Below are 20,998 nucleotides of genomic sequence, written 5' to 3' on the forward strand. Positions count from 1 at the left end.
CAAATCATAGTCAAACTGCTGAAAGGCAAAAACAAAACTTTTAAAAGAGTAAGAGAAAAATCTATTCATAGTTGAAGAAAAATATAATTAAAGGCTGGCAGAAACGGAGGCCATACGGTAGTAGAATGACATATTCAAAGTCCTAAAAGGCTTTGTTATCAAGAGTTTTATCCAGAAAATGTATTCATCAAAAGGAAGGAAGGAAGGAAGGAACGAACGAACGAACGAACTTGCAAATAATTTTTTTAGAAATAGGGGGAGAATACATTGCTGGCAGACTAGCCCTGCAAGAAATTCTAAAGAAGTCCATCAGGCTAAAAGGAAATGACACAGAGAAATAAATTGAATCATGTGAAGGTAAGAAGAACACCAGAAAGGATAAATATGTGGGTAATCATTAAAGACTCTGTGTATGGGGACGCGTGGGTAACTCAGCGGTTGAGCATTTGCCTTTGGCTCAGGGCGTGATCCTGGAGTTCTGGGATCTAGTCCTACATCGGGCTCCCTGCATGGAGCCTGCTTCTCCCCCTGCCTGTGTCTCTGCCTCTCTCTCTTTCTGTGTCTCTCATGAACAAATAAATACAATATTTAAAAAAAGACTCTGTGTATGTATGTACATATTCCTATTCTGTTTCTTCTCTCAAATCATTTTTAAAAACCTTATTACTGTTAAAAGATTTATGTTATTGCAATGTAGGGTTTACTACATACACATACATATACACACACATACACACATGCACACACATATACACACATTTACATGGTATCATAACTCAAAGATTGGGAAGGAAAGAGAGCTAAATAAAGAGTTTACCTGTCATATTTTGCCAGAATTAAGTCAGTACCAACCTGAAGTAGACTGTGAAAAACAAAGATGCATATTCTAATTCATAGAGCAATTGGTAATAAAATAACACAAAAGTATGGATTAAAAAGTCAACAGAATATAGTAAACTGATTTTCAACAAGGTTTGCAAGAACCAAGGGAAAAATAGTCCTTTCAATAAATGGTGTTAGAACAATTTGTAAGCCACATTTGAAATGAATGAAACTTGAAACTTAACTTATAGCATATATAAAAATTAATTCAAAATGGACCAAAGACCTAAATCTAAAAGTTCAAACTGTAAGACTCTTATAAGAAAACATAGGGAAAAAAATCTCCATAACCTTGGATTTGGCAATAGTTTCTTAGATATGACACTAAATGTATAAACAATACCAAAAAATAGACAAACTTAAATTTATCAAACTTTATTTATTTTTTAAAGGTTTTATTTATTTATTCATGAGAGAGAGAGAGAGAGAGAGAGAGAGGCAGAGGCATAGGCAGAGGGAGAAGCAGGCTCCCTGTGGGGAGCCCGATGTGGGACTCGATCCTAGGACGCCGGGATCACAACCTGAGCCAAAGGCAGATGCTCAACCACTGACCCGCCCGACATTCCAAATTTATCAAATTTTAAATCATATATGCTTTAAATGACACTATCAAGAAAGTGACAAGAAAACCTGCAGAGTGGAAAAAGACATTCGCAAATCATATATCTAATAAAGGACATGCACCTAGAATATATAAGGAACAATTATAACTCAGTAGTAAAGACAAATAACCCAATTAAAAACAGGCAAATAACTTGAATAGACGTTCTCTAAAGAAGATATACAAATAGCCAATAACCATGAAAAGATGCTCAATATCACTAATCATTAGGAAAATGCATATCAAAACTATAATGAGACAGCATCTCATACACATTAGATGGCTACTATATATAAATAAAAAATAATGTTGGCAAGGATGTGGAGAAATTTGAGCCCTTGTGCACTGTCAGTGGGAATTTAAAATAGTAAAGCTGCTGTGGAAAATAGTATGGCAGTTCCTCAACAAAATTAAAAATAGAATTACCATATGATCCAGCAATTCCACTTCTGATTATATGCCCAACAGAACTGAAAACAGAGTCATTGAAAGCAGAGTCTTGAAGAAATGGCTGTACACGCATATTCATAGCGGTATTACTCACATAAGCCGAAATATGAAAGCAACCCCAGTGTCCACCGACAGATTAATGGATAAGCAAAATGTGGTACATGCATACAATGGATTATTATTCAGCCTTACAAGGAAGGGAATTCTAAAATAAGCTACACAATGGATGACCCTTTAGGACATATGCTAGGTGAAATAAGCCACCTGCAAAGAGGCAAATATTTTATGATTTCATGAGGTTGTTAGATTATTCAAAATCATAGAGACAGAGAGTAAAATTGTGGTTACATGGGGCTGGGGCAAATGGGAGATAATTACTGTTTAATGGGTATACAGCTTCCATTTCACAAGAAGTAAGGAGTTATGGAGATGCATGGTAGTGACAGTTGCACAGCATTAGGGATATATTTAATATATATTAAACTCTGCATTTACATATAAGAACTGTGCATTTAAAAATGGCTAATATGGTAAATCTTATGCCATATACATATTACCACAGTAAAAATATTTTTTAAAAGGGATCAGCTACAAAAGCCTCTCTGATAAGTAAGGATAAAGAAAAAATATGAGTGATAAAAAGATGGATAAATAACCAAAGATAAACATAGATGTGAGTAGTGCCAAGAAGACTAAAACACAAATGAGCTATGAATTATATATGTTTAATATATATACACATATATATTATATATGTATAATATATATACACATATATATTATATGTGTTTTCACATATATGTGAAACATATATATACTACATGAATCATATATATAATATATGTGAAACACCATAATCATATATATATGTGAAATGTATATATATATATATACATATATATATTAGTTAAGTTCATGGTTAGAATTTTAGGGCAAATGAAATTCCACTCCATTCACTAGTAAAGCATACAGAAAGCACAATTAATACCTATTTTGTATTACCTCTCTCAAGAAGAATGACTATCGTTTTGAAAGCATGAAACAAATACTGATAGGAAAGAAGTGAATCACGAAATAAGGAAGCAGATTATGAGAGAGGGTCTAACTACTTTATCTGAATTCAATTCTCCAGCACTCTGGAAATTATATGCTCAGATCCCAACTCAAGTCCCCATCCATAAAAAAGGGGGGGGTGGAATTACAGATGATGTTGATAACCTATTGCCAGTGGCCTCTAAGGAAGTGGAAAAGATATAGTTATAATCCTGTGGTTCCCAAACTGTATAGAAGCACACCATGAAACATTCTAATGTTCAAGGAAAACACATGCTTGACATCTGTTGGACACAGAGGAAAATACCAGCCCGAGGTAGTTCACAGTTTCAACAATAGATAGCACTACATTCCTTTCAATAACATCATATCTTTGTGAAGCTGGTTGTTCCGGCTGTTGCTAGGATAAAAGGCAAGTACCATGTAAAATTCAAGGTGGAACAGCAAGGAAAGCAGGCTCTCTTCAAACTCCTGCGACAGCCAGCATTTCCTATGCCCCCTATTCACTCCCTTCTACTGTAAGTGTATCCATCACTTCTGCTGACTATGTTTCAAGCTTCTTCAAAGTCAGGAATCTTGTCTAATTTTTTTTTTTAATGAACTACCTCTGTTATTACTGAGCTTCCAATTTTGCACAGTGTTTTACAAATTTTGTGAAACACATACCCAACACAGCAGCAGCAACAACCACCGCAAGTAGTTGAACAAATGTATATAACACCAAAGATCACAATTTTAAAAAGGAGATTTAAATGTGTGTGTGTGTGTGTGTGTGTGTGTGTGTGTGTGTGTGTGTATGGAAGAACAATTATGAATATACATGTTTTTTAACTATTTAAAATTGGAAGCATTTGGAAGGACAAGAAGGCTTAGCCCAGGGAAAGAAAGATGTAACATAAAACTAAATGTCTACTACCACTAAGAAATGTAGGCCAGGTAGTCAATGAACCTATCTGTCCAGTTTTGCCTGAGGTAGAGTTCCTAGACTGTGTCTTAGGTGTAAGAATAGTTAGAAAAAAAGTGGAGCAGATGTTAATATTTTTACACAAAATTCGTGGCAGAACCAATCAGAAATCACTAAGATTCAGTATATTCTATGTAAGATTCTCACAAAATGATGATCTACAACTGACATCCAAAGCTATATGTTGGAATTCCTGTTGCACAGAAGTCACTCAATTCTATAGTTAATCAATGAATAACAAATATTAATTAAATACTCACTGAAATCCAGATTTATGTTTAGACTATAGTTACACAGAAAGGCAATTATGATAGTCCTTTTCCAAAGAAACATAAATGCTCTTTGACTTATACTAACATCCAGAGAGACAAAATAAAACATAGGATACTGAAGATAAACTACACGGTACAAAATCTGAATATGTCTTGTTAATCATTAGCTACACTCTGCCTTCAACCGCCTCAAAATCCAGTACAGTTGCTGTGGAACCTGGTTGTTTTCTTACTTATTTCTCTCTCCCTCAAATGTAGATAACATAGTTCCAAGCATGCTTGTTTATGATGATTCGTCCTGACTTAAGGCATTCCCTAGCATTGTGACTCATGATAGTCCCCGGACACCTCAAGGAGAACATGCATTGTACAATATGTCGTAGAGGGCTCCTTACCACATGTTCTCAGCAGGAATTTCTTAAAAATTCTGGAAAAGGTAAGGATATACGATCTTAGAGTAAGTATAAATAATCAATATGCTATGAAACTGTCGGACTGCAGTTGACCTTGAGAAGTCAAGTCAAGGCAATGGAGAATGGTGTGGAAAAGTCAAAAGATACTAAGATGTAACCTTTAGTTTCTCTGGAGTTAAAAATGGAACTGTGAATGTTTAAATAACTAATACAACTTATAAAAGAAGAAATATCAAATATAGGAGTTATTTGCTGTGATAAATTGTGATAGTTGCTATAAAATCAATAAGCAATTGATAATAGCATAGTACCCATAAAATTTGGGGGGTGGGCGGGTAGAAGGACATAACTTATAAGAAATAAGAATAAATCTCACATGTATTATAGAAAATTGGCTGTGAACATCCTTATTTGGTGGGGTGACCGATCATTTTGTCTTAACCAGTAGTGTTTTTTGTACTGAAAGTCCTGCATCACTGGAAAGCCCAATGTCTGGGGAAAACCCGGACTCTGGTCACTACATTAGTGATCTAGTCAGACAAAATGCCTTAAATTGTCCACTACTAATATAATTGACCATTTTAATAATGTAACTAAGGAAAAAGAACGCAGATTTCATTATATATATAATGGGTTCTCAATGCAGAAAGAAAGTAACAAGACACTTTTCCCTGCATGATGCTTCATCTACCAGTACAGGGCCAGAGTTGACTTACTTTTGCTGCAGCCCAGTGGATTGTTCACATCCAAATGGCTTGCCCTGGGAACACAAGTATCACACTTGGAGCCAGTGACAAATTGTTTACAGAAACACTGGCCCGTGACCAAGTGACAGGTTTCATTCAAGGCTCCTGAGAGATGACAATTGCAAGGCTGACATCTAAAAACAAGACAAATAAACCATCAAAGAGAATAATGTTTTGATTAATAATTCATAGTATAAATTAGAGCTATCAATAACTGTGAAATAAGATGATCTGTTTTAGCCAATATATCGAAAGAATACTTGAGCTAAACAAATAAACAAACACAACATCAAACAAGACAGAAAAACAATCTTGAACAAAATGTTGCTCATGATAAAATCTCTATGCAGCCTTCCCTTTGTAAGCTAATTAATAGCACAAGAAAGTGTTATATTGCTTTTTTCATGCCACGATACATCTTATGGATTATTTTGAATGCCAGTTGTTCAATTAAGAATATTGTAGATTTTTTTTTAAAAAAAGCAATTTTTCTGACAGCTAAAAATCTAGATTATGTACCCATAAATCATCTTTCCAAGTACCTATCAAGTTTTGAAGAACACTGTGTGTGATAACCATGGGTCTCCATAAAAATCTCAAAATTCTATATTTAGTTTTGTAAAGACTAAATATTACTAAGAAAAGAGTTTGAAGAAGACATGTTCCAGTACTGTCGATGCCCTTAATATAGGTTATATTTCATTTTCTGTTTTATGCACTAAACTCATTTATCCAGAATGGTTGTAGAATAGAGCATTATCCTGATTTATGAAAAGATGTTAATGATATAAATATAATGAGATAACTTCATTCCAACTTAAATTTCTTGGATCTAAAGTTGCTTGTAAAAAACAAAAAAAATCACTGTTGTGGAATTTTGCCTGCCAGGACAAATCTGCTTCCTCTGGGTAAACTATTCAGATTCTTAGTGTATGCCAATGTCATTGATCAGGATAAGCAATCTTGGCACCATGAAGTATCAGAGAGGCAAAAACAGCACATGGAAAAAGACAACTCACTTGTAAACAGGAACGTTCCATGCGGTACATTGAAAACAACATTAAATGGATTCACCTCTATTCTCTAATAAAGATGTTGGATGGAGTTTCTTTATCCCCCTGCAACTTCTACAGCATGATCTCTCGGGTAATCATTCAACACCCTTAAAAAGGCCGATAAAAGCTACGGACTGCTAAATAAGCTGCAAATTTGTTTTATGGACTAATATCACCTTGGGAATAAATAAAGTACAGTTTCTCTTGAAAACCACCGTACTGTAGTTTGCCCTTTTTTATGTCACGATAAAAGGACATTTTCCCCCTACAAACAAGTATATTAAGTCCTTTATGAATAGACATGCCTCAGAACTCCATTTCAAATAGATGTTTTATTTAGGCTACTTAAGCATCAGAGCTGAAGAAAATTATGCATTGAAATTAAAATGGAATTATAGAAGCAACAAAATATTTGATTTGCTCTTAATTTCATTATATGCCATTACTTAGAGTATATTGTTTGTAGGCTTTTAATGTAATATTGGTAAGCGTAAACAATAAGAGGCAAGCTTCTCCCAAGGCACATATATATCACTACACTACTCATGAATAAGTGTCTCTTGAGTATTTCAGTTTTTATTACCATTCACTCATGAGACAATCACACTTATTTTACATACAGTACATTTAGAGTAATAGTTTCCAGTGTATAACATAATTCCTTTCCTTGATATAGTTCTATTTTCTTCCAGCTAGCTGCCACATGCTTAACTTCAAGTCAGCTCCGTCAATATCCATGGGATATTAAGTTCTGAATCCAAATGGAATAAATAAATCGCTTCTTAGGAAAGCATGCAATATTTTGAGTAATTAAATGTTACTATTCCTGATTTTATAGTCTCTTATTCCAGCTGTTGTTCTATCTAACTTATCTGACTTGTTATAATTGTTAGACTTCAGTGACAGAGAATTTTACCTGAATGAAGTTCATAGGAGACTTTTCAGAATATTACAGTTTGTTTCTAATTCAAAGGACTAGGGATGATTCTGTAATTAAGGCCTAAGTAAAATAATTCCTATAAATTTCTCAGCCACTCAAATATAAATTTTAAACATTTCCAAGACTCCTTAGCAAATAAGCTACAACTTTGATGTCATTTTATAAGTTATTCCTTCTCAAGAGCACCTCCTAAATGAAATATATTTCACGTTTATTAAAATAAAATTATACATAATAAAGGAGAAGACATTTTAAGCTTAGAAAGAGAAACACCAAACTAAGATGAATTGTGATATTGATTTTGTCAGGATAAATGGTTTTTGTAATATTAATATAAAGAAACCTTTATTACACTGACTCTCCTGGTACAGCCAGAGCTTCTCCCGCAATCTGTTTAAAATCTTCATTTTTCATCCTTATGGGAAAACCTCACTTGCTAAATGGATTTCATAAAGAGTAATCTGTCAAGATTTATATAGATAAACAATTTGTGATGTTTATTGACCAGTTCATTATGGTAAACAAAACAGGAGTAAAGCATCGCTAATCTCTGCCAGCACTCTGCTATTATAGTTCTGTTTGGGCACCTTTGTAGCTCAGTGTTTACTGAGTACAATGGAAAATAAGTTAATTTGCTTCTGTCTCTTAAATCACACATCTCATATATTTTCCTTTCCAGGAACTTAGTCCAGTTGTGCAATTATAAGTAAGAGAAAGAGCTATCCTACTTATTATTATTGCAAAACATCACTATTAATGAAGGAGTGTGTTTCAATGATGCATTTTGTTGTCAGAAGCTTCATCATCTGCAGGAGGTCTAAGGATATGTTCCAGAATATACATCACTTTATTGACATTTCTCTTTCAACACCTCTCTTCTATTTGGGACCTCAACTCATGAGTACCATCAAATGTATTTAAATACACGGATTGACATAAATGATATTCACTGAGGTCCAATTATGTTTCAGGACCATAAGAGACACTGAGGATATAAGAAGGGATAAGATAGAATTGTCCCTGTCTTCAAGGAACTCAAAGTGTAGTGAGAAATATAAAATACAGCATTAATAAAGATGTATATAGACTATTTGATAGTTGAAAGACAACTATCCAGTCTGGTGGCAGGGAATGGCACAGCCAAAAGAATATTAAGAAGGAATCTTGGGGAGATGCCCAGGTGGCTCAGTCAGTTGAGTGACCGACTCTTGATTTCGGCTCAGGTCATGATCTCAGGGTCCTGGGATTGAGCCCTGCATCAGGCTCTGTCCTCATCATGGAGTCTGTCTGTCCCTCCTCCACCTGCTTGTGTTCTCTCTCTCTCTCTCTAAAACAAATAAATAAAATCTTTAAACAGGAAAAGGGGAAAAAAAAGGAATCTTGAGAGTGCCTGGGTAACTCAGTTGGTTAAGTGTCTGAGTCTTGATTTTGGTTCACGTGATGATTTCGGGGTCCCGGGATTAAGGCCTGCATCAGGCTCTGTGCTCAGTGGGAACTCTACTCTCTATTATTCTCTCCTTCTACCCCTCCCCGCCTCAAATAAATAACTAAATCTTAAAGAAGGAGGAGGAGAAGGAGGAGGAGGAAGAAAAGGAAAAGGAAGAGGAAGAAGAGGAGGAATCTTGGAGAAGATGGTTGTGCTGAATATGAAAAGCTGAGCAGGAATATGCCAGGCAAGTCAGAAGGGGAGAAAACAAAAATCAGGAGAAGGTATGAAAGTATAATCAATTCAAAATTTTTGGATATAAATTCAGAATAGGGAGGAGTAACAGACAGAGCCAAGCAGGATAGGTAAGCAAGGTCAAGATATTGCTAGATTAGGTGAAATGGTGACAATGGTGAGGGACAATGGGAAGGAGAGGGATAGATTTACTTATGTTGAGTAAGTGAAATCAGTACTATGAGGTAGACAAATTGAAAAGAGAAAGAAGGACATGGAGTTACCTCCAGTTTTCTAATTTACTGACAGGTAGGTGATGGGGACAACCGTTCAACCTAAAGAATAGATGAGGAAGAAATTTCAAATTGCTGAGGGAATTTAGACAAGGATTATTAATTATTATTAATGAATAAAAAAGAAAGAGGCTTTAAGGTGAATTGGAGAAATAGGACCAAGAGTGTTCTTTCATTAGTCACTAGCACAAAGACTAACACACAGTAAAGTTCAGTAAATATTATTGACTGAACGAATGAATGAATATAGCACTAAGAAAGCTTTAGACTCAGAATAGGACATCACAGATAAATCAAATGTGACATGTAGCTCTGAGGACAATTTAGCTCTTTTGAGCCCTTTATGATCAGTTTAGCTGTCCCTCTAGCTAACCTCTCCCTCCAGGGAAAGGACCGCTTTCTGCAAGATTGGCCTCTGCTGTGACACCCTAAGGCCAGAAGAATTCTCAGTTCAGTCCTCTTGTTCAGGATCTCGTGAGAGCTACAGTGCCTTAGAGAGGAGTTTGGTTTCCCCTTGGTTAAGATTATATTTCCTCTCTGCAGTAGAAAAGCATCTCACTGAGGTTCTTCGGTTTCTTTTTGTCACAGCCTATGAAGAGCATTGGATTCTGTTAGAGCTGGAATTAGAATTATAGGAGAGGGATTTGGGGTTTAGGGATTCTACTTGTGTGAACTGAAATCCAGACACATTGGCTTATTGGAGAGGAAGTGAGAATGGTATCATCTCATCTAGAAGGGAGGAGTTAAGGGTGCCCAGTTCACCCTCTCTAGCAAAGCCTTCCCAGGCACAGATAAAGAGACTCATCAGGATTAAATCTGCACAATGACTCTCTTGCAACAATGACATCTGAGTCCACAGAGGTGGCATTCCTGGTCATTTAGAGAAAGGGTTGTTTAGCAAGATTCTGCACCCGAGATCCTTACCACTTTCCCCCTTTTTGACACCCCACCTAATCTCACAGACTGGTCACCAAATATTTAAAAGAAATAAAATCTCAGAAAAGTCATGATATTAACAATATCACATGTTTACATCTAGAAGAAACCCTCGTCACTTTCCTTAACCTCCGCATTATAGTAACATAATAACTTTGAGGTATGATTTGAATTCTTCAGGTAGAAGAGAGATTATACTTATTCTCTATGGTCCCAGAAAGCAGAAGTAAAACTAGGCAAAAGAAATTAAGGGATGAAATGATCTTTCTCAGAATTAGAGTGGTCTGAAACACACATGAGTTGTTTCATGAGGCAGAGAGGTTCTCTTTAGTTCCATGTTTTCAAGCAGAAGCTGAGTAACCAATTATTCTGAAAAGGTGTACAGGGCAGAGTCTAACCAAAATTACTTTAAGGTTCTTTCCAAGTCTAAAAAGTTATGATTTTATTATGCTTAGTGAAAATAAGTAATGTGCCCAAGGTGACAGTGAATCTGGTTACAGGGTTAGCAATCTTTATGTATAAAGGAACAGACAGTAAATATTTTAAGCTTTTTGGGCCATTAGAACTCTGTTGCTATAGCAGTATGAGTGCAATCATAGGTAATATATGAAGATGAATATTGCTGTGTTCTAATAAAACTTTATTTCCACAAACAAATGGAAGGTCAGATCTGGCCTGCAGGCCATAGTTTGCTGAACTCTAGTACAGTAGGTTGAATTATGACTGTTCAACAATGTCCGAGTCTTAATATTTGGAACTTGTGAGTATGTTACATCTTACTTGGCAAAAGGAATTTATAGATGGTATTAGGTTAAGAATTCTGAGATTGGATAAATTATTCCAGATTACCCAAAAGTTCCCAGTGTAATCACAAGGAAGAGGCAGGAAGGTGAGAGTCAGAGTAAAAAGTTGGAAGAACCCAAGCAGAGGTCAGAAAAGAGAGAAAATATGACTCTGCTGGTTTTGAACATGAAGATGGAGCCATGAGCTAAGGAATGTAGGTGGCCTCTCAAACTGGAAAAAGAAAAGAAATGGATTTTCTCCCAGAGGAGTCAACATGGGCCTGCTGACCCCTTTGAGTTTAGCCCAAAAAAAGTTAATTTGGGACCTCTGACCTCCAGAACTGTGAGAGAATAGATTCACATTGCTTTAAGCTACTACATTTGTAGTAATTTATTCTAGTAGTAATAGGAAACTAATATGCCTGGTCAAGTGGAGAAGTCATAACTGGAACCCAGATATCCTGATGCCCAACACTGAGCTAATTCTATTACATCACACTATGCTACTAATTTATAAAAACAAGTATTTCTTAGAGAATAATAAAGAATCTATATGAAAGAAGAATATACTCTGTAGTGATCATGGAAGATTGTAAAAATGATCACAATTCTTCCCCCTCTCTTTATGCAGGCCCTTTAAACCAACTACACAATTCCATTATCCAAAAGCAGAATCTATTTTCCCACTCCTGAATATGGGCTGGTTTGTGACTTGCTTTGAGCAATAGACTAAGGCCATGGTAACAATGTGATGGTCTTGAGTGTAGGCCTCAAGGGTCCTGGCACACTTCTGCTCTCTCTCTGGGAACTCTGCCACTACTTTGTGGTATGGCTAGATTGCTAGACGACGAGAGGTTTATGGCCCTTTTACATCCCATCACCCCAGATAATAGCCAGCTGTCTAACGAAGAGTCACTGTGGAGCATGAATCTGAGGCACATTCCCCAATATTCCCACTCTACACCATGCACAGATATAAGTTGACAAGTATATTATCTGCTTTCATTTGAAGTCATTGATCTGGTTCTCAAAGAAAGACCAATTGAGATCAATTGGTAATACACACGTGAAATGATTAACAGACCAGATCTATAATTCAGTGTTCAAATGGAGAATGTTTACAGAAAACCCAAAAATAATGTGGTCATAGAAGAATTTTACTTTATTGTATATTTTAGGAGTCTAAGCCTTTAGATTCTCTGGCCAGTCCAGATTCCAATTTCCTACTATCTTAAAAAATTACGGTTCAGGGCATGTCAGCTGGTAAGAGACCACTAGTGATACTTTTAGGTCCTAGCTCCTTAAGGCTTAAGAAAGACAAAATACAACTAATTAATACAGAGAGAAGAAGTCACTGGAGGATAAACTTTATGGGACTGTGATGTGTGGGTGGTATGTTAGAGAAACAGTGGTACACCAGATGAACTAGAACAGGCTTGGCCATGAGAAGGAGGAATTGTACTTACAGGTCAAGTTGAGGACAGCACCAGGATATACAGTGTGTCAAATATGGGTCTCACCTACCAACTGAGATGAATTGAATGTGGCCCATTTTTGTCTCATTGTTTTTGGTTTAGACAAATACGATATACTTTTTTTTTTTGCTTTATTGATTTTCCAGTGGGCAGACTTTTTTTGCTTCATTGTTTTCGATACTGATTAAATCATGTTTGCTTTATATGTCAGAGGTAAACAGAGTGATTTTTGCACTTGGATCAGCTTTTTAAAATACATGCCCCCTTTTTGTGATAGGTAACTTTTGAAGAATGAACCACTTGGATGAAAATAGGCAAATGATTTTCCAGCTCGTTATTGTTGTGTTTGGTGGATTTTTGCTGTTGTTGCTGCAGTTTAGGGTGAGGGCTTATTTTATTTATTTTGCCCTTGGAATATACAAAAAGTCTAGAAAATAAGCCAATGGAAAAATATAGGAAACATAACTGTGTACAATAAAAATAACACAGAGAAGAGCTGGTGTGATATGTGAACTTCATGGAGGGTTAAAGAAGATCCCCTGAAAATATAAATGGAAAAAGCAGATGAGAAAGTCAATTTATTTTCTAAATCATTAAAAAAGAGATACAATGATACTTACATCTTCTCCTTGCATAATAAAAAATATTGACAATCTGCTTATAATTTTGGAAATTGGTGGAAAAAATTATATTTGTAAGTACCTACCAAAGTACCTAAGTCAAACAGATTTGATTGATTTTAATTGACTTCCTTTTTTAAAAAAATTTGTCATCAGGGCACCAATAGTTACTTTCCTATGCAGTACATCTGTATATGTTTAGACTATAAGTGAGTTTTTCCTTCAAAAAAAGATTCCTTCTACTAAATGGAATCTCATAAATTTTAGTCATCTTTGTGCACATTTTCAAAATAGTCAGTGTTAGTATATACACACAATAACAACCAGAAGTCAACAAAGAGATTTCAATATCATTCAGGAAAGAAATGGAAAACATAAAAAGAATAAAATCCATTTTTATCTCTTCTAAATGATGAGCAAAAGTATAAACTCAAGCAATTCTCATTGTCACATTTTGAAATATCTTTCTCTATGACCTTCTGTGCCAGAAGATTTCTCTGTAATGATTATCAACGTTAAAGTGAAAAGACACAGCCGAACTCATCAGTGGAATAAAAGGGTCAACTCAAAGCACAGGCATTCCATATGACTGACTTAGCAGAGGACAAATCCTGCTGATTTCCTTGGGCTCCAAATGGTCATAGGAAGCTTTATTCTTTCTATTCATTTCAGAGAAGCTACATTATATGTGGTAGCTCTTACTCCCAATAGTTCTTTCTAGTGGCAGCCTATGCTCAATATCAGAGCCAATCCTGTCTAATCTGTTAGAATCCTAAGCCCTACTCATATATGGGTAGTATGACTTGAATTTTAAAATTTATATCTATCCCTTTACCACAATGATGATGGCATAGGATGGCATGAGACTTTTATTTTCATTTTGGGGAGGAAATTAGGAAAGTACTATAGAGGAGAATTAGTTTGGGGATCCCTGGGTGGCTGAGCAGTTTAGCACCTGCCTTCGGCCCAGGGCATGATCCTGGAGTCCTGGGATCGAGTCCCACGTCAGGCTCCCTGCATGGAGCCTGCTTCACCCTCTCCCTGTCTGTCTGTCTGTCTGTCTGTCTCTTTCTCTCGATAAATAAATAAAATCTTTTAAAAAATGAGAATTAATTCGATATTGGCTTGTTAAGAATGAAAGACACGCAAATTTAAACCTCAGAAAGATAGGTAACTACAGGTCTAAACTCATGGCAGGGAGCCGAACAGATTGATGATATACTGGAGAGCTGTTAATATTTATTATATAATGGCTGAAATCATAAGCACAAATACACAAAATGAAGGAGCAGATTAAAAGAGGAGTTACCAGGAAAAGAGAAGATAAATCAGAGATATGATTTTGGAGGCCAAAGAAAGAGCTAATTTTAAGAAATAGGGAGGATTATAATTGATACATTAAAAAACCAGAAGTCATAACGTGGGGCTAAAACTTACAACCCTGAGATCAAGACCCAAGCCAAGATCAAGAGTTAGACGTTCAACCAACCAAGCCAGCCAAGTGCCCCAGTTAGATTGTAAAGCACAGGTGCAACAAGAACAAAGCTAGAGGCATCACACTTCCTGATTTTAAATATATTACAAAGCTACATTAATCAAAACTGTATGGTACTGACATAAAAACAGACAGACCAATGGAGCAGAAGAAAAAGCCCAGAAATAAATCCATATATAGTCAACCCATCTTCAGTAAGGGTGCCAAGTATACACAATGGGAGCAAAGCAGTCTCTTCTATAAATGGTGTTGGGAAAATTGGATATTCATATGCATAAGAATGAAGCTGGACCCTTATGCAATATACACAAATCAATTCAAAATGGATTAAAGACAAACATAAGACTGGAAGCTGTAAAACTACTAGAAGAAAATATTGGTAAAAGCTTCTTGATATTGGTCTGGGCAATGATTTTTTGGATATGACATCAAAAGCACAAGCAAGAAAATCAAAAATAGATGAATGGAATTTCATTGAAAGGAAAAGCTTCTACACAGCAAAGGAAACAATCAACAGATAGAAAAGACCAACCTATACAATGGGAGAAAATATCTGCAAACCATCTATTAAGGAATTAATACCAAATATATAAGAAACTCATACAATTCAATATCCAAAAAAAAAAAAAAAGAAAGAAGAAAGGAAGGGAGGGAGGGAGGGAGACAGACAGAAGGACAGATGGACAGAAAGAATGGAAGAATGAAAGAAGGAAAGAGTAAGAGAAAGGAAGAAACCCAATTAAAAATGAGCAGAGGAAAATAATAGACATTTCTCCAAAGGAGACCTACAAATGGCCAACAGCTACCTGAAAAGGTGCTCAACATCATTACCCACCAGAGAAATGCAAATCAAATCCACCATGAGATATCACCTCACACCTCTTATGATAGCTATTATCAAAAAGACAAAAGATAAACGTTATTGGTAAGGATGCGGAGCAAAGGGAGCCCATGTATACTTCTGGTGGGAACGTAAATTGGTTCAGAAATTATGGAAAACAGTGTAGAAGTTCCTCAACAAATTAGAAAGAGGACTTTATGATAAGATGCCACTTCTGGGTATATATCTAAGGAAATAAAATCAGGATCTTGAAGAGATATCTACACCCTCCATGTTCACTGCAGTATTATTCATAACAGTCAAGATACAGAAACAAATTAAATGTCCATCAAAGGATGGAAAAAGATGTGTCACACACACACACACACACACACACACAATAGAATTTATTCAGCTGTGAGAAAGAAGAAAATCTTGACATTTGCAACAACATGGATGAACCTAGAACACAGTATCCTAAGTGAAATGAAATACATCAGACAGAAATATAAATACTGTATTATGTCACTTACATGTAAAATTTAAGAAAAAAATCTAAGAAAAAATATCTAAGAAAAATCTAAGAAAATCTAAGAAAAATCTAAGAAAAAAAATGAAAAAGTCAATTTCACAAAAATAGGCAGTAGGAAAATGTTTGCCAGGGGCTGGGGGCATGGAAAAATCCCTCACCTCACACATACACACACACACACACACACACACACACACACACACAAAGAAAACAGCAATGACATAAGAAGATAGATATGTTAATTAGCTTGATCGCAGTGATCATTTCACAATATATATGTATATCAAAACTTCAAGTTGTACACCTTAAATATATACAATTTTTGTCAATTATACCACAATAAAGCTGAAAGGAAAAAAAAAGGCTAAATTCAGATAATAAAATGTCCAGTCCAGTATGTTAGCTGACAACTTCAAACTATTCAAAGAATAGATATTTCAAAGAACAGACTTCTCCTCTTTTTTCTAGCTCGGTTGTGATGAAAACAGCAAGTCTACAACCAGAGAAGATAGAGTTCTATTACTGTTCTCTTTATTATTTTCATCTTCTCTCATGCATTGGCCAGAGGAGGGGTAAGAGCACCCAGGACTAGCAACCCAAAGCAGGCTGCTTTCTCTGATCCTACAGTGTACAAAGCTGACTCCACTAGAGGTGGTACTCTTGTGATTCCTTCTTTTATTTCTGTCCCTCTACTATATATCTCTCACCTGTAACTTTAGAGAAATCAGATGCATCTCTATTCCAAATGGTTGCTAACTAATTTGGTAGTCTACCAGAATCTCATCTTTTTCTCTATTTGTACCCCTTTGGCCTTCTGGGTGGCCCTTTGTACAGGTGCTAAGATAACCAACCCCATGCTGTCTCTCTTCCTTGTAGACCTTATCTAATCATGACAAATATACTCTTTTCCTTGCCTGAGAAACTCTGGGAGTATAAAATCATCAAACCACTCTCTTTTGCTTCCCTGACAGATTGTCTCTCCTCATTCAGATTTTCCAGGTCTAAGAAATATATCAGTCCACTGGTCTCCTTAACGTCGGGAGACACATATCACCCTGCAAGGCATCTCGTAAGACAATCTCACTGGATGACACCACTGACCCCCGTTTTCTTCCTCCAATGAAACCCCTCCCTCTAAGGTTATCTTCTCCTTAAGCCATTTTTACTTACTTTATCTGGCTATCTTCCTTTGTTTCACTCGGTTGAGTGTTTTAAAGTCATCTAACTAGTTCTTAGCTGTCCAAATTTTGCAAGTTCTGCTAATGCTTGCACTAAATCTGGTGAGTGAGGAATGAATGAGAAGTGGGAAAAATGTAGAAGAAAAAGATTACTCTTGGTAAATGTGAGTAACTGATTAAATAGCTAAAGAGTAGAGACCAACTCCCAGGGCTCACAGGGCAGGGCAGAGTCCAAAGAAGAGGCTTTAGGATGGGGATGAAGAACATATTTATAGACAGTTATGATACAGCCAGTGGGGAGAGATTTTAAGATAAAATAAGGGGAGGATTTTATGGAACAAAGTTCAGAGGGAAGAAGATGTAAATGGGACACAGATTGGGGAGCAAGGGGAGAAAAATAGGAAGGGGACACATCAAGAACGGGAAATATGTCATTAAGAATTATATGTTGTTTTCTTCTAAGACTAGATTTAATATAGGGAATGAGCAACAATGTAGACCAATTGGAGCTGGAGAGAAGATAATCTGGAGAATCTTATGTCTGGTTCTCTCTATTTAGTCTATGAAGCAGAGGACAAGATTAGCTGCAAGGACAAGAACCTGAAGAGACTGAAATAGTTTAAAGGGGGAGAGAAAGCAAGAGGATGAGAAGTAAATGCATGGCAGTGGTTCAATCAGCACAGACACATGGTCTTCAAGTCCTCCCAGGCTCGGAGCAGGAGCAGGGTCACCATTCTTGGAGCTGATTATTCAAGAGGGTTGGGATTAAGGTTGGTTTTGCCTCAGACTAGAAGGTGAGAAAGTTAGAAATGGGACTGATCAAGAGAATTAGGTAGGGGTAACAGATGAGGGCTTTGAGAGAAGTTGGGAGTCAATTATGAGGGAATTTGCCTCTAGGATTTTCATGGATTCTTGTCTCACATTTAGATTAAAAAGATGTTTTATATATATAATAATTATATATTCTATATATATAATTATTCATATATATAATTATTTATATATATAATTATTTATATATATAAAATTTGCTTTGACATGGATGCAACTGGAAGGTATGCTGCATGAAATAAATCAATTGGAGAAAGACAATTATGTGGTTTCACTCATATGTGGAATATAGGAAATAGTGAAAGGGACTTTAAAGGAAAGGAGGGAAACTGAGTGGGGAAAAATTAGAGAGGAAGACAAACCATGGGAGACTCCTAACTCTAGGAAACAAAGTGTTGTAGAAAGGGAGGTGGGTGGGGGGATGGGGTGACTGGATGACGGGTACTGAGGAGGGCACCTACTGAGATGAGCACTGGGTGTTGTTATACTATATGTTGGCAAATTGAATTTAAATAAAATATATTTTTAACTATGAGGGAATTTGGAGACAAGAGGATTGGAAAGATGTGATGTGTTCATAGAGTACCATTTCTGATATTAAGAAGATATGAGAAGTGGAAAAGTTGAGAGTGATAAAACAAAAACAAACACAAAACAATACCCAGTTATGTTTATGAAAATTGTTTGCTGGAATGGGAATTAAATCAATGAGAGGTGAGAAGAAAAAAGACCATCTCTCTGATCAAGTTCTCAGTGAATGGAAACTTGGAAGTCTGAAGATAAGAACAATGAGGATGGAACAAAAGTAGTATTATTTCAGAGGAGAATTTGTAATTTTTGAAAGGTAGTTCCTAATCTGACTCATATAATGAGGAGTCAACTAATACATAAGGATATTCAATTATATTTATATAAAATTTCTCAGGAATCTTTTTGCTTTGAATCCATACTTACCCTGAATCTTTTGCTCCTTGGATCTACCTGGCTTTTCACACTCTGGCTCTGTCCTAGACTTCAATTGCACCCATTCCTTTGTATTTTACTGAGATCTGCCTTCCTGATTTCTACCTCAGTACCTTCTAATGATGGGTTTTGGTTTTTTGAAGTTTTTTTTTTTTTCGCTTTTTGTTTTGTTTTGTTATGTTTTGGCTCTCCACTTTCCTTATCAATTTAGGTTAACATTTAAATCCAGTCTTTAATGCAGGGAGTCCTGTGCCAGTCCCAGTTTTCAGGAGTCCTACTGCAGAGTGATAGGTGATAGCATACTATTCTGTACATAATTCTTGATCCTGAATTCAACTGGGGTGGGGACTGGGATGGGTACATAAATTAGAGGGAAGCAGACCAGGATAAAAGTCAGCTTGACTGTAAGAGCATCGAAGAGCAGATGAGTAGTGTAATGGAGGAATCGGGATTCACTTAAAGTTAAGTGAAACAGCTCAGACCATTAGAAATCTCTCTACCATTCATCAGCAGTTTTACTAGTAACACTGGGAAGAACAATGAGGAGGATCAGTAGGAGGGAAATGGGAAAGAGGTTGGCACAAAACATTATAGATGTGCATGAGTATTCCAAGGACAAGAGTATTTGGGGGAAATATTTTTCTCTAATTATTTTTTTAAAGATTTTATTTATTTATTCATGAGAGAGAAAGAGAAAGGCAGGGACACAGGCAGAGGAAGAAGCAGGTTCCATGCAGGGAACCCGATGTGGGACTCGATCCCAGGTCTCCAGGATCACGCCCTGGGCTGAAGGCTGCGCTAAACCACTGAGCCACCCAGGCTGTCCTTTCTCTGGTAATTAAATGTTATCAGAAAGACTATGGAAAATGTAAGAAACCTAAAGACAGAGGTGGCCAGAAGTGAAACAAGCCAACCTAAGAATTCCAACTGGGGAATTTGTGAGATGGTCTTTCAATAAAAATTATGTAGAGGGGACAGTATGTACAATAACCAGTTCCAACTTTACTACTGAATTACTGATGATAGTTTTTGTTTAACATTTACTGTATCATGTGTTTTCTATACTCATTCACAGTGATTGAGTATTTGTGGAAAAGAGTAGTAATGCTCTCAGACCACCAAGATGATATTCCTTCCAATGGTAACAGAAGAGGAACAGGATGTTGTTTTTCTTTTTAAAGGTATATAAAAAATAAAAATAAAAAAGGTCTAATAAGAAAAAGAATCATTTTAATAAATATTATAAATGTCATGTTAAAGATTTTAAATCGCATTGGATTTTAGTAGAAAGCCAGATGCACTGGTTTTGAGTTCTTTTTCAATAATTTACCCTGTCACCCTGTCCACACTCTAATCGAGGTGTTAATGAAGAGTGTAACAGCCAAAAGGTAGGCAGCAGGGGACAATGAGTTGAAAAGAGCCCAGATAATCTCAAACTCTTGAATAATTAGCAATTATATTTATAAACACACACACACACACACATATTGAGAAACAGCTTTGATTGGTGTGTACAGAACATATTACTAATTGCTTAGGGATAGGAATTCCAAAGAATTCACCGGTATATTCTCAACCCTAGACAAACTTAGAATCTGACCAGACCCAAAAAACACACATGGAATTGGTATTCCAGCACATTTTCAAAAATACAGCAATGAGCACAAATGCATGAAAATAAATGCCCACAGATATACAGGGAATGAGAGATAGAACTTTAGAGACTGCATAACTTTGAAAAGGGGGTAATTTACTTTCAAAATATACTTTACACACTAGGGAAAGAATTATATAACTTAATTCAAAAATATGTTTCTATCTGCTGGTCTTCTTTTTCTGATTTTTTTCTTTTTTGCTTTTTTTTTTTTTTTTTCTCTCTGTCTCTCTTTCTTTTTCTTTTTTTCCTGCTGGCATTTAAATCTAAATTTGAAAGGCCAGGACAACAGAAATGGATACATTTTTTTAAAAAGGCAATAAATTCAGGGGTCATGTAAAATAAAGGTTCTACACACATAGGCTGCGTACCCCAGCCCTTGT

At 36.0% G+C, this 20,998-nt stretch overlaps 1 protein-coding gene across 1 annotated transcript in view; it reads right to left on the reverse strand.

Moving 5' to 3' along the window:
* USH2A (usherin) overlaps positions 1–20,998 on the reverse strand; it is a 684,230-nt gene that overhangs the window by 520,851 nt on the left and 142,381 nt on the right. Inside the window, exon 15 of the mRNA XM_025991680.2 lies at positions 5,352–5,515. Within this exon, the coding sequence (XP_025847465.2) occupies positions 5,352–5,515 (164 nt within the window). The remainder of the gene's footprint in view (positions 1–5,351; positions 5,516–20,998) is intronic.

Source organism: Vulpes vulpes, chromosome 5 (genome assembly GCF_048418805.1).
Source record: "Vulpes vulpes isolate BD-2025 chromosome 5, VulVul3, whole genome shotgun sequence".
NCBI lineage: Eukaryota > Metazoa > Chordata > Mammalia > Carnivora > Canidae > Vulpes > Vulpes vulpes.